The 14,501-nt window shown below is 40.5% G+C and overlaps 1 protein-coding gene across 3 annotated transcripts in view; it reads right to left on the bottom strand.

The window, feature by feature from the left end:
• Nucleotides 1-354: 354 nt before the first annotated feature.
• Nucleotides 355-14,501, bottom strand: part of ttc39a (tetratricopeptide repeat domain 39A) — a 29,488-nt gene continuing 15,341 nt past the window's right edge. For all 3 annotated transcript variants that reach the window (XM_026157953.2, XM_080297224.1, XM_026157955.2), the window contains 16 exons: nt 12,030-12,161; nt 11,403-11,443; nt 8,197-8,264; nt 8,042-8,106; nt 7,823-7,922; nt 7,522-7,587; nt 6,760-6,868; nt 6,609-6,676; nt 6,456-6,515; nt 5,797-5,958; nt 4,338-4,429; nt 3,883-4,003; nt 3,060-3,171; nt 2,779-2,893; nt 2,554-2,670; nt 355-1,170 (listed from right to left, as the gene is read on the bottom strand). In XM_026157953.2, coding sequence (XP_026013738.1) covers nt 1,056-1,170; nt 2,554-2,670; nt 2,779-2,893; nt 3,060-3,171; nt 3,883-4,003; nt 4,338-4,429; nt 5,797-5,958; nt 6,456-6,515; nt 6,609-6,676; nt 6,760-6,868; nt 7,522-7,587; nt 7,823-7,922; nt 8,042-8,106; nt 8,197-8,264; nt 11,403-11,443; nt 12,030-12,161 — 1,543 coding nt within the window. In that variant the 3' untranslated portion in view covers nt 355-1,055. The remainder of the gene's footprint in view (nt 1,171-2,553; nt 2,671-2,778; nt 2,894-3,059; nt 3,172-3,882; nt 4,004-4,337; nt 4,430-5,796; nt 5,959-6,455; nt 6,516-6,608; nt 6,677-6,759; nt 6,869-7,521; nt 7,588-7,822; nt 7,923-8,041; nt 8,107-8,196; nt 8,265-11,402; nt 11,444-12,029; nt 12,162-14,501) is intronic.

Raw genomic sequence — 14,501 nt, 5'->3', positions numbered from 1 at the left:
GGGAAAAGAAGGGAGTCTGCCTTTCTAAAAGACACATTCATCTGTCCTCTTAAAACGGGACAATTTGTGTAAAAGGTGCCATTTACAGTATATAAATGTCTTAGAGGAAGTCTTAGAGGCATTCTTTTTCTTTTACTCTGGAGAGGTTGCATATCTGGCTGACTTCCAAAGCTCTGTGCAAAAAGCCATAAAATGCAACTATAAATAAAACAAGATTTTAGATTTGATCATCTCTTCAAAGGGAAACTCGGAGAGAGCTATCTCACAAAATACATGTGTGTCTACCACTGATGTAATATGTTTCAGAAAAAGGGGAAAAAGGAAAATGCGCAATAAAACACTCTCTCTCTGACAAACAGAATAAACCAGAGTTTAGTGTAAAAATTTAAACAACATATCATTTTTGATTATATTGCTGATCAGTAACCAATTACAAGGAATCTCCTAGTTCTCAGGGACTTAACAAAACATCACTGTGTGTCATTTTTATTTTTAAATAATCGCTCATTTATATTCTACACAAAAAATGGGAAACTCTGCAGCAGCCAGATCAAATGACTTGGAGAAGCTAGTGTCAGTCATTTTATGTAAAGGTTGTTTGGTACTCTGGCTCCATCAAATCGCAGACTCAGTACCCTGCACTGGGAATGTTCTACCCTCGGGGTATTAGCAGAGGCAACTTAGAATATACACCAAATAAATCTGATTGTGTTTTGTACTCCAGTGCACCACTTACAGGTGGCCACAGTGCTAGACAGACGACCCCGCTAGAAGCAATGTTTCATAAATATAGGCACATTTCATAATTAGTCTCCATTTTAAATCAGAAGGAAGTAAAGTTCATGAGGATATATCTCTGGAAGAGGGCAAATCCACCGAAGCCAGTCAGAGCTGCAGTTGCTTGGCACACATGAGGAAAAGCCTCTTCCCCTAGCCTCTTGATGAAAACTAACAAATTATTCCCTAATAATCAGGTCTGTCCTGGTCTGTGTGTTGGCATGATGAGACTGTAGGAGACAAATGCTGTCTTTCCTTAGTGTGCCGTCCTCTGTTTGTTATGGGCTGGAGGGCACATGGATACCGTTCTCCCCGCTGCCTTTGGCCTTGTGCAAAGCAGCCTGTATACGAAAGTGTGTCCGTGATTCCATCGAGTAGTTTTTGTAATTTTGCCTGAAACAGAAAAAAAAGAAGATCAAGAAAGTTCAACCTGAACCCCAGAAATCCAAAGTTTATAGCAAAGTCGAGTAAACTTTATCTCGTATTCTAAAACACTCAAATCTGAGTGAAACCATGAAGATGAATGGAAGACGTATTTCAAAACATCAAAAGTGGAAATTCTTAATGAAAGGTTTCATGTGTACAGTCATGTAAAAATGAACATTTTGGCTGGACTCTACGTAGTCATATAGATTACTACATGTTCCTAATCAAACAGATTAATTGATCATCAGCAAGTGTGACCTGGAGCATTCAAGTGTCTCATGGAAAAGCCCAGGAAAAGCACCCCAAAGTCAGACAATGCAATGCTGAGAGAGTCTCAGCATGTTTGTGACAAAGTTCATCACAGTACAATTAAAGATTGAAGAAGTATGGTTTGTTTGGAAGAATTGCCAGGAGGTAGAGCGTAGCAGCACGATTTAGGTTTGTGGTCTGAATAAATTACAAGGATATCCTTTGGACAAAACAAGACCATACACAGCATATCAGCACACCCCATATTAACTGTCAAGCACGGTGGTGGAGGCCAGGGGTGATGATTTAAGCTCGTTTTGCAATGGGGAGTCATCTTCACAATAAAGGTAATTATGGAGGCTCCACAGGCTTCTGTGCTGGGATCAGTATTAATTCCATTTACATTATACATGCTTCCCTTAGTCCTTATTATTAGAAGGCATTACACATTTTCATTGCTATGCAGATAATACCCAGCGTTACCTATCCATGAAGCCAGATGACACACAACAGTTAGTTAAAGTGCAGGCATGCCTTAAAAACATAAAGGTTTGGGTGACCTCTAATTGCCCGCTTTCAAATTCAGATAAAACGTTTTTTGGACTTGGGCATAAATCTCAGAAATATGGTGTTTAAACTCTGGATGGCATCACCTGGTCCTCCCGTAACACTGCGATGAATGTTGGAGTCGTTTTTGACCAGCCTACGTCCTTCAACATCCATATTAAACAAATAAACAGGAAAGCGTTCAGCTTTCAGGCGTCTTCTGTGAAATCAGCTCCAGTTTGGATTTGGGGAACAGACACCTTCTTTACTTTGAGACCACGCTTAAAACGTTCCTTTCTGATAAAGCTTATTTTTAGGACTGAATCGGGTGACCTTGAACCTTCCCTTAGTTACGTTGCCATTCAATTCAGTTATTGGTGCTACCAGCTAATGAATCATGGAGTATACTGTGAAAAGCGTTCTTTTTCACATGACTGCATAATGTACTGTTAACACTTGATTACACTACAACAAGAATGTGGGAGAGTATCTGATTCATACATATTCTATTAAGTACAGATGACTTAAATATGCTTTGCTGGTTCAAAGACTTACTTTGCTGTTTCTAGCAGTTTGATAGCGTCATCTTTTCTGCCTTGCTGCAGACACAGCAGGCCGTGTTCCAGCAGGGCATTGGGGACCAGGTAGTGGTCATACTTGATCTGAGTTTCACTGAAGACGAGAACAAAAATCAAATGTCAACCTGTTTTCACCAGAACACAACTGAAAGACTGAATCAGACGACTCTGTAACTGAAGCACTTTGAGGAAAGGCTCTTACTTGCAGAGGACGAGGGTAAAGTAGTGCTCTGCCTCCTCGTGGTGACCCAAGTGTTTGAGACACAGTCCCTTCAGGAGGCTCAGCAAACACTGATCATCTATGGAGAACTCCGTTCCTAAAAGTCGGCACCAAACAGAAGACAGACTGGGTCATTCTGAACAAACAATCTCAATTATATCTACATCAACACCCGTCTCTAATATGTTTGGATTAATTTCTGTAATATAGCATTTATTTCAATCAGAATTGTCTTTGTAAATGTGCTTAATGGATTTACATACTTGGTAGACTTTCAAGTTGAGCCTGTGCCTCATCCAGTGTTTTCAGCATGCCTTCAGTTAAGTCTTTGTGTTTGCCAATGACTGTATAACCGTTCCAGATGTACATCATCTCCTAGAAGACAGACAAACACATGCACAAATCATGCACGGCTAACAACCAATAATAATCTTTTACTACAGGTTGACAAAAAAAAGCATTTTCTCTGCAGTGACACTCGGGATAATCACCTTTAGCACTATGGGCACAGATGTGCAAACTGCTGTGGCATTTGACAGGTTCAGCCATTCAAAACAGATCCATGCTACCTTAACTGTGCAATGTGCCCCACTGGTGAAATAACAACCCTCGATTACCTCTTTGCTAATGCTGCTATGGTCAGTCACTAGTTTCAGTGCTTATTTGACACGGCGTAATGTTTATTTAGTAAATTATGATCCTATTTAGGGTAGAATAGATGACACAGCAGGTTGATTTAGGGAGCGACTAACTTCTGATTCATACGTCACTACTTGTATGAATGTGCAGTCTCAGTCAGGTCAAGCAAATATGAAACCAACCAAAATTACAAAGTTGAGGTTTCAAAATTATAGTTCACAAGTTCACCTATTATATAAAGTCTGTGGGTAGAATAGCACAGCTGTCTGAGCTATGAGTCACACATATAAACTGTCCATTCTGATTGGCTGAACCAGTACATTCACGTTTTACAGGGCTGCACCGCAGGGTAAATAGGAGGCAAATGTCAAGTAAAGTCTTTGGCTTTACTTTAATTTAATTTATGTTTACTGGGCAACATGCAAGATGGCGTCATCCAGTGCTCACCAGCGGAGGAGCAGGAAGAGGTACGGGATTTTCTGCCAGGTAGCGGCGGGCTTTCCTGATAGCAAACTTCTCCGTTGGCAAAGACTTTCCTGCTATTTTCTGCTTGAGCCCTGGGACCTGCCTGAAATATGAGATGCATTTAGTAATTACATATCCTCCAGACAGTTTTAAAAGCCCAACAGTCTAATCAAATGTTTTATCATGGAGCACCGTTAATGGTTACCACAAAAAATTAGAATATCTGTGACACAAAAAGAGTTTAATGCCAAAAACACCAGTTTAATTTCTGTCATATTACTCCTCTGATACACCTTATAGAGTATTCTTAAATATTAGCTCATATTATTTACCAAGGACAGGCTCTTTGGGAAAGATACGATTATGACATTATTGATACTTTCACAGTGAGTCATCTCTGCTTTGCTGAGTAATTTCAGCAGCGTCTTAATTCCTACCTGAACAGACTAAGTGCTGTCTCCCCAAAGGTTAGGCAATCATCCTTAGTCAGCATACTGAGGTAGGCTGCTTTCATATATGCATAGGTAGCCTGAGGGAAGGAAAAACGTGGTTACTAATTAAATCTCATCCTTCCTTTGAAAATGAGATAAGGAGGGGAAAAAAGACAAAAATCAAAAGTTGGACATCCACATTTGTGGTGCTTTTATATGTTGGAAGGATTTTGGTTCTTGTGACCTGAGAACAGTTCATGTCTGTTTCTGCTAAAATAACTGCACAGTTTAGTTTGAACAGCCCCTGTGATGCATTTGCAGGCTGTCCGTGGTATATCCCATCTCTCAGCCAATGACGGCTGGGATAGGTTGAAGCCCCCATACGACCCTGAACTGGATAAGCCGAAGAAAATGGATGGATGGGCGGATGGATGGATGGAGGGATGGTCGGTCTGATGATGGACCTGCAGCTTGTCTAGGGTATATCCCACCTCTCATCCAGTGACAGCTGAGATACGCTCCAGCCCCCCACGTGACCCTGAACTGGATAAGTAGTTAAGAAAATGGATAGATGGCTTTATTGACTCTTTGCAGTCGCTCAACAGCCAAAGTCTCCTGTGGCCCTTAATCATCTCTGCTTTCCTGAACTTTTGAAATGGAATTTGTAAAGAGTTTATTTAGAAGAGGAGACACAAACTCAACCTCATCAGGTAATAAAACTGAACTCCTAGTGCCTTTGCCAGATGTGAGTATATGGGAGGGTTGAGTCAAAAAGTAAAATCTGTGCCAAGACTGAAAAATAAATGGGAACCAAAGGTATATGAAATCAAAAAGTGTAGCACTACAGCTAAAGTCTCGGAAAAAATGTAAATGTTTTGTTATGTTAAAATGGAGTGTATAGAGGAGCACCTTCAAAGCTCTGGGATAGCTCCCCTCTCACATTAAATATTCCTTTTTTAGTAAAAACTTTATGAAAAATCTTAATATTTATTTTCTTGAAATTGTACTTAAGATTTAATGTATTATTTACTGTATTTAATCATATCTACATCAGAGGGAGAGCTCAGACTGAATAGTTAAAGAGGGAATGTGCAGAGGAGGAACAGCGGATAATCTGGGCAAATATGGAGCTGCCAGGCAGGAGGAAAAGAAGAAGACCACAGAGGAGGAAGCTGGAGATAGGGAGAGATGGAGGCAGGCGATTCTCTATAGCGACCCCTACAGGCAGCAGCCGAAAGAAAAGAAAGTATTTAACTGTATTTCATTTGACTAAGAACCAGTCTGATCCGCATTCTATCCTGGTAATGTTGTTTTTAAGCATATCATGTTTGTTTTATTTACAATGATTTTTGTTTTTTGCACCACGGTTGTTGTTTATTTATTTTTTATCTTGACTTCACTAACTTTTACATTTCTTTTATTACTTTGCCCGCTCAGATTCACATCCCACATTATGGTGGCCCACCTTGGACCATGAGTTCTCCTTGCTGAGCAGGTCAGCGTAGAAGTAGGCCATCTTCCAGTGCCTTTTGTATGTGAAGCACCACATCAGCTCCCAGTAGCACATGTGATGGAACTGCTTCCACTGCTGCTGAGCCTCGCAGCACTCCTCAAAACGCTTGATAGCCTGGAAGAAAGGCACGTAAAGGTTGAGAATCGCTGTTTGTCAAACATATGCCACTAAATTATGATACCGATATGATATGTTTGCAGAAGAGATGATTTGACTTTATCAGTATTTTAGTTAAGGACACAAAACTGGCAATCAATGTTTAGAAAAATGAGCAAAATACAGAAAAAAATAGTTATGACCTTTATTCCACATGAGGTGATTTGTTAAGTATTTGAAAGAGCTTTTCATTCTGGTACTTCACATTTTCAACATTCAGGATTCAAGACTTTATTGTCATTATGTAAGGATTAAAAGATGAAGGCAGTACTCTCTCACATGGTGCAAAAAACATAAATATACTGACATAAACAGAACTACAAAATACAAGATTTAAATACATTACTGATATGCATTAAAAATACACACACACACACACACACACACACACACACACACACACACACACACACACACACACACACACTTTCTCCAAGGGAAAATAAATTACTCACAGCATCCAGGTTGCCTTTGATCTCTTCTATCCGACCAGCAAAGAACAAAAAGATGGATCCCTGGATGAAGACAAACACAGTATGTTTGTGAGAATGACACAAACAATCATAGCAACATTTGAAAAGCACACACAGTCATTCATCCTGACATACCTTGGGGTATTTTTTAAGATATGGCTCCAGCAGTTTTTCTGCATCCTCAACGTCTCCTTCTCCAGTGCCTTTGTGAGACAGAAGGAACCCAGCTCAGATTGCATCTTTTAGTGTTAATTTGCAGATGTGCGTGTGTGGGTGTGTTGCTCACCTAGTATGAAGCTCATGAACGTGTGATAACAGAGGAGAAGCATGTTGCACAGGAAGGACCTGAATGTACTTTCTACTGAGCCCTCTTGAAGCTGCTGGAGACCAAACTCCTATATAAACACACACAGTTGCACACATTTTCTGAGTCTACATTAAGTCTTCATTTGTGGAAGATCTATCAGCCAATTAGCAGTAAAACCAGCACACAGAGAATACACTAAAGTAGTTATGGGAAAATCTTCTGTGTTTAGTCAGCGTGTTCTGGGGATAAAACAGCGTCTGCTTGTCTACCACTTCTCTGACTCACAAACTGGCCTGTGTGCAAAACACGCAAGTACAAAATACAAGAAATGCAGTATTTGCATGTTCCTAACCGGAAGATAAATCAGTCATGATGGTAATATTCAAAGGTCAACTGAGGTGCTGATGTGATGGCTTGATGAATGAAATCAGTAGTTACAACTGGTAACCACAATTTAGAGAAATAGTCATTGCTCATTATTATCAAAGCAACCATCATTTCATTGATGGTTGCAAGTTTCATTTCACGTTTCCATGAAAAATAACACGACAAACTCATCTTAGTAGTAGTGTGATGAGTTCTACCACAGATGCACTTACAGTTCTCGAAACACTTCTCTTTCTCTGATTCATAAAGAGGCATTTCAAACAGAGCGGAAGGGTGTATCGGCTCGCAAAATATCTCCAGCCAAAGCTGTTAGAGAGCGCCATGTCAGAAGTCTGACTTCTCAGAAACGCTTACCTTATTACCAGAGAAACCGACAAACTCCAGCAGCTTGAGTGTCCGAGTAGGCAACATGGAAATCATCTGCAGGAAGCAAACAAGCAGTGGAAATGAAAAGGTCAGAAACATAATTACAGAGCATTTCATTGTTATTACAGATGCTGAACAAACTATGTTGGATTTCTTGCAGCTATCGCCATGTTAGGCTGGAGCAGCTCTTAATTTATGCAGATCTTCTGCTCTTCTGGTGCCTTTTTTGTTAACCAAGCATCACAAAATTAAGTCAATCAATGAGGCACAAGTGCAAACTATTACTTACTAGATTAAAAGCTCCCACTCCCAGTTTCACGCCACCCTCAAAATGCCCATGGTTGTCACCATGAGTGTATCCGGAGGACTGCAGGACTGTGTGAAGCTCTCTGAGGGGGTTAAGATATAAGCAAATTAAGGGGAATAAGCTGCGATGAAGTCCTGATGGAAGAATAAAAGGTCTTCCAGGAAACAGGGATGGAAACATGGATATCCTGGAGATACTCACTTGTAAGTCTGGTAGCTGTTCCTCACTTTGATTCCTCCTTTGATAAAACTGATCATGTTTTCATCCTGAGCACGAATGAGTTTAAAAACACAAAACAGAAAATGAGTGATGGTGGCAAACACATCAGTAGCACTGGCTGCTGAAAGCCTCCTGACCTGAAGGAAGGTGAGCGCTGCCCTCTGGAGGAGACACTCGGCGTAACAAACTTCAGCATGGAGCTCCTCTGAAGTGAAATCGATTGTACCAGTTATTGTCAATCAAACACGGGCTCCAGCATAATGACCCAACACACACATACACATGCAGAGGTACATGCAGAGGTACTACTTTAACATGGAGCAAACATTTAAACACTTACAAAGTCTAAACATTTTAATTATTTAGAATAATTTAATGATCATCTAATAACTTCAATCAATCAATCAATCAATCAGTCTTTATTTATAAAGCACTTTTCATACAAAAAATGTAGCACAAAGTGCTTTACATAGTTAAAAGCAGCCCACCCCACCCTCCAACTCACTCCCCACACTCTCATTGACATAAATGATGTGAATACACACATATTCCACCCCACACCCCCACACACACACACACACGCGCACACTTAAAGAGTAAAATTGGGCTGGGTTCACATGAGCCAAGTGAGGAAACACTATAACAGGGAGCCGTCTGCACCGAGAGCCGGTCACAGACCGCAGCCTCCAGGCTGGGCACACAGCAGGAGGGAGGCAAAGGAGCCCCCCAGCCAGGCTGAGAGGACCCCCAGAGCCCCAGCAGCCACGGTCGATCACAGCCCCGGTGCAGAGAGTGCCCTCCGAGGAAACACTGGAGATATGACACAATAGGCTATATACAGGGTAAAATGATAAAATAAATAAGAACAGGATACAATATAAATATAAATATAAATATAAATATAAATATAAATATAAATATAAATATAAATATAAATATAAATAGAGTAAGAAGATTAAAAAATGAATAAGAATAAAATCAATAAATATTAGGTAAAGCCTAAATTAATAATAGAATAACAGGATAGAATAAATAAGCATAAAATAAATAAACGTTAAATAAAAGCTAAATTAAAAAGGTGGGTCTTGAGCCTGTTCTTAAAAACATGTACGTTCTCTGCGGCCCTGAGCTCCTCCGGCAGGTTGTTCCACAGACGAGGACCATACCACTGAAAAGCTGCCTCTCCGTGAGTATGTGTCCTGACTTTAGGGACAATCAAAAGGCCAGTACCAGAGGACCTCAGGGTCCGCGAGGGTTCGTATGGTAAAAGCAGATCTGAGAGATAAGAAGGCCCAAGACCATTAAGACATTTAAAAACCAATAAAAGAACTTTAAAATCGATCCTGAAACACACGGGGAGCCAGTGCAGCAATTCTAAAACCGGTGTAATGTGGGCCCGCCCTCTGGTCTTCGTCAGCACACGAGCTGCAGAGTTTTGCAAGAGTTGTAAAGTTGAAATATTCTTCTTAGGAAGACCAGAGAGCAGGGCCTTACAGTAATCAATGCGACTGGTAATAAAAGCATGCGTCAGCATCTCCGTGTTGGCCCGAGAGAGAATAGGGCGGACTCTGGCTATATTTTTTAGATGATAAAATCCAATTTTGGTTACATGTTTAATATGTGGGATAAAACCAAGCTCAGAGTCAAAAATAACACCCAGGTTTTTCACTTGTAGCGAAGGACATAGTGAAAATGCCTCTAATTTAGGCAAGAGTTTCTCTCTCTGAGCCTCGGGACCGACAATTAAAACTTCAGTTTTGTCCTGGTTAAGCTGTAAAAAGTTTTCTGCCATCCAAGATCGTATATCTAAGATACAGTTAAAAAGGGCATCCATTGGTCTGGTGTCATCAGGAGACACGGAGATGTACAGCTGCGTGTCATCAGCGTAACTGTGGAAGTTCACTCCATGCCTCCTGATGACACTGCCGAGAGGGAGCATATACAAATTAAAAAGTACAGGGCCTAGAACCGACCCTTGGGACACACCACATGTCATTTTATGGATCTTAGAGGAGCATGTATCCATACTCACCATAAAAGTTCTGTCAGAGAGATAGGAAGTGAACCAGTTGTGTACAGCACCAGAGAGGCCCACCATGTGTTTCAGTCTGTTTAAAAGAATAGCGTGGTCTACTGTATCAAAGGCTGCGCTTAGATCCAGTAGCACCAGGACTGAGAGCTTTTGGGAGTCCCAGTTACATCTAAGATCATTTAAAACCTTTAGGAGAGCCGTCTCTGTGCTGTGGTTCACCCTAAATCCAGACTGGAATATCTCCAGGATCTGTCTATCATTTAGAAAATCATTAATCATTAAACAAGTTTTTCTAAGATTTTACTTAAAAATGGTGAGTTGGATACAGGTCTGTAGTTATTAAAATCATTACAATCCAAATTGCTCTTCTTCAGAAGGGGCCTCACCACTGCCGTTTTAAAGGCAGCAGGGAAGACACCCAACTGAAGAGAGCAGTTCATCATGTATAAAAGCTCAGCCTCAAAAAATCCATAAAGTGTTTTAAAGAGTGAAGAAGGAATTGGATCTAAAAGACATGTGGTGGGTCTCACTGTGGAGAAAACCTTCTGAAAGTTCTCAGCATTAACCAGGACAAAGCTGTCCAGTGTCTCCTCAGGTACAATCGAGCCCTCAGATGTGTTTACAAACATATGGCGATTAGATAAAATATCAGATCTGATGGCGCTGATCTTTCCCCTGAAGTGGTCTGCAAACTGCTCACAGAGCGAGTCTGTGGGGGTTCTTTGGGAGCTGTTAAAATCAGGGTTAAATAAATGATCTATGGTGGAAAAGAGGACCTTGGGATTATTTTTGTTATTACTGATTATTTTGGTGAAGTATGAATTTCTTGAGTTCCTTAATGTATTATTGTACACTTTAAGTTGCTCGGAAAATATTTGATGGTTGATATTATTTTTATTTTTCCTCCACCTCCTTTCTGCTGCCCTGCAGTTTCTTTTGAGTGTTTTGACTTCTTCGTTTCTCCAGGGTGATGCATGTTTTACGTTAATCTTTTTGGTGGTGAGTGGAGCAACGGAGTCAAGGCTTTTCTTCAGTTTGCTGTTGAAATGATTAGAAATCAAATCGCAGGGTGCAGGTAAAATCACAGGGGGGCATTCGTCTAAAACCCTGGTAAAATTTGCAGCCACTTCAGAGGTTAGATAATTTATGCTAAAGTTATTAAAACCTCAACTATTAAACTGGACTAAAAGAAATACAAGCAGGTTCCTCTTTTTAGGGAAAACTCGAGCATATTCTCAGACTAACATCTGTTTCCTTGGTTTGTTTTTAGGAATAACACACAGACTCATTTGTATGCATGACTGTACCGACCTTCTGTGAAGTTTTTTGAAAAGGAAGACTTCTTGCGTTGCCTGATGGAGAAACACAAAACGACATCACCCAATTTTCTAATCAGTTTAAAACACACACACACACACACACACACACACACACACACACACACACAATCCTACCTTATGTCGCAATGCCCTGCATTTCCCCTCCTATCATGTTTCCTTTCAGATACGTGACTCAGCCTTATTCATCTAAACACAGGATGCTGAGACGCTGCACGATGAGGTTGCTAAAAGAAAAAGGGCTGAGTGTGCGGTAAGTTTCCTATGAGCAGTCAGAGTGTTTACACAGAGAAACTGCAGCTCTGACGTCAGATTGGCCGAAATAAACGTGTGTTTATAAGATGACTAATCATATGTGGTGCCCTAAGAAAAGCCTCTGCGATGGATTCTCACAGAGGCTTCAGTAATATTGTTTTTACTGAGCTGGAAGAGTCTCAGGATGTTACTACCGAAACTAGAGCTCATTAAGCTGTTCAATTTTGGGTTGAGACAAAATAAACTTCCGCAGCTGACTTGGCTAAAGAGGAACTAACAAAAAAAGAGACCCTGTCATTGTTAGTCAGCTGGTTATTATTTTATCAGCTAACTGACAAAGTCTCACCTCTGGCAGATAGCCTGTGCCTCCTTCATGGTGTTCCCTGCAACTAGGATGTGTTGAGGATCGAAGGTCATCATGGCCTGCATTTCTAGAATGGTGGCGTAGGTCAGAGCGTGGTACATGCTGTCTTTGTTTCTGTAAAACAAGCAAACAGAAAATTTCTGTTGTGATGCACAGGACAAAAAATATTAAATATTGCATTGTTTTACAATCTTTTACAGAACAACACATTAACATTTAGTTGCTTTAGATTTAGAATAATAAAACTCGACATCCTGGTTACATAAAGATTAAATCAAAAATATTTCTCATTCTGCAAAAACTTTTTTTAAATGATTGAAGACATAAAATATTAATAAGCAGTCATCTGACAGAACAACAGTGTGGCCACTAAATGACGAATACCTGCTGACAAGAGACGGGAGATACTGAACAGTGTCTGTTGGCTTTCACGGTGACAAGGACACCGAAGTACTTGGAGCGTGTACCACGTGCACTTTCCCCACATAAATACCGAAATACTTGTTCAACTTGTTAATAAAGCTTCCTGGTCCTGATCTAAACAGTTAAGCAGCTACTAATTAATCAAAACAAGTTAAAGATATACAACATATGTTTGTGCTATTAATAAGGAGTCCCACTGAAGTTATAGCGGACGGTTTAAACAGCCGTATGTATCCTGGGATTAACACATTTTCAAGCATGTCTGTTTGTTGGATCATATATTAAGTGACATTAAGTCAGAGGTGTGCAGGCAGGAATGCTGTCAGTCCGCATGGCCAACATTTCGCTGCTCTTCATCGCCAGATTAACTCATGTGACCAGCCTCTGGGATGTTACTCTGACCTCAGACCAGCTCACAATAAACAGATTTTTCACCCCATGAAAACTAGGCCAGCAAACATTAATCATGCTCTACTTCATGTTTCCTAATACAGCTATATCTATATATGTGCACACAAACTGGAAATAAAAGGCAAACGGAGATAAATGTGACATCATCCATGTGACTTTTTGCCTGTCATGAAAGAAAACTGCAGAATTAAGTAGAGACGTTTGTAAATTAACTAACTACAAACCTTCAACTGTTTGCTTAAATGAATCCAATCAGCTTTAACTCAGTAAACAAACACCAAACAAGCTCAGTAGCAACCTGGAAACAGAGAAGGCGCAGACTGAGAAGCAGGGAGATTTGCCTGGGTTACATTTCCATGGCGTCAGGCTCGTTTATGTGAGACAGCAAGTGAAACTCAGGCTGGGAAACCTTTTAAGATGGAGTGTGATTTAAATTTAGTCACATGGCAGCAAAATATCTGTCAGATCTCAGTGATGAAAAGGTCGTAGCACCTCTGATGGCAGTAAAGCTGGGTCTCCAACATATTTTCACCACGTAGTTCCATAATGAAAGGGAGGAGCTGCTTTGAGATTCGCACAAACACGTGTGCACCGACACACACCTTGCATTCAGTTGAAGACGATGGAAGCAGCAATGGTAGTTCTGATGAAATCCAAACATTTTCAGTGATTTCTGTGGAAATTTGTCACAGAAGCTTGTAGCTGATTCCTAAAATAACTCCTTGTCTGAATTAACCCTGATAATTTAACCCAAAGAAGACAACAGTACAGGCTACAGAGAAACAACAGCGCAGGTGTATCGAACACCATCCATGCAAACATCTGCCTCTCAAAATGAAAAAACACTTGACTGGTTACCGTGTGGAGCCATTACTCACGTTTCTATATTTTGCAAGGAAAATAGAAAAATATTTCAAGGACACACCACAGGCCACCTGAGCTATTCATTTCCATATATGGAAATACAGTATATAGGACAAAAACAGAGCTTGAGCAATTCTAATGAGTTTGAAAGTCAATATTTGGTATGACCTACATCCTTCACCACATGCTGAACTCTCTTAGGTAGCTGTAATTTCTGAAAGTAATATTCGGGAATAGTTCTTCAGCTCTTCTTTGAATGTTGGCTGTTTTTGTGTTGTTCTCTGTCAAGATGATCCCAGACTGCTTCAGTGATGTTGAAGTCCGGGCTCTGAGGAGTGTGGTTGGGCGACCGGACGAATATATCGACGATAGGCTGAGCCCATTGTCGATGGTCAAGGGCGATTTATTTATTTATTTGCCCATGAGTACGTTTGCTAATAATGATGGAGCTAATAGAAGCAGCCAACATTAAAAAAAGAATAATAATAGCGCTGTTTTAACAGCACCCTCTTTCATCTGCAAGCAAATGCCCCCTCCTCAGAGATCACCCAAATGCTTGTTGATGCAGCTGCAGAAGCTGGTGATAGCCTAGCATACTCAGCCGGATGGTGGACACGTGCATGCTCATGCAAGTCAGTGGTGTTTAAGTACTTTGCTCGCACTACACGTCTGCACAAGTGTTTACATCAGGTTTACCTGTTTCATCTGGTTTAAAGCCAAAGAAATCCAAAATTGGGGACTTTATATTTTTTTAGT

The sequence above is a fragment of the Astatotilapia calliptera genome, chromosome 23 (assembly GCF_964374335.1).
Source record: "Astatotilapia calliptera chromosome 23, fAstCal68.1, whole genome shotgun sequence".
Classification (NCBI taxonomy): domain Eukaryota; kingdom Metazoa; phylum Chordata; class Actinopteri; order Cichliformes; family Cichlidae; genus Astatotilapia; species Astatotilapia calliptera.
Note: the sequence above shows the minus strand (reverse complement) of the source record. Positions and strands in the feature narration are given on the sequence as shown.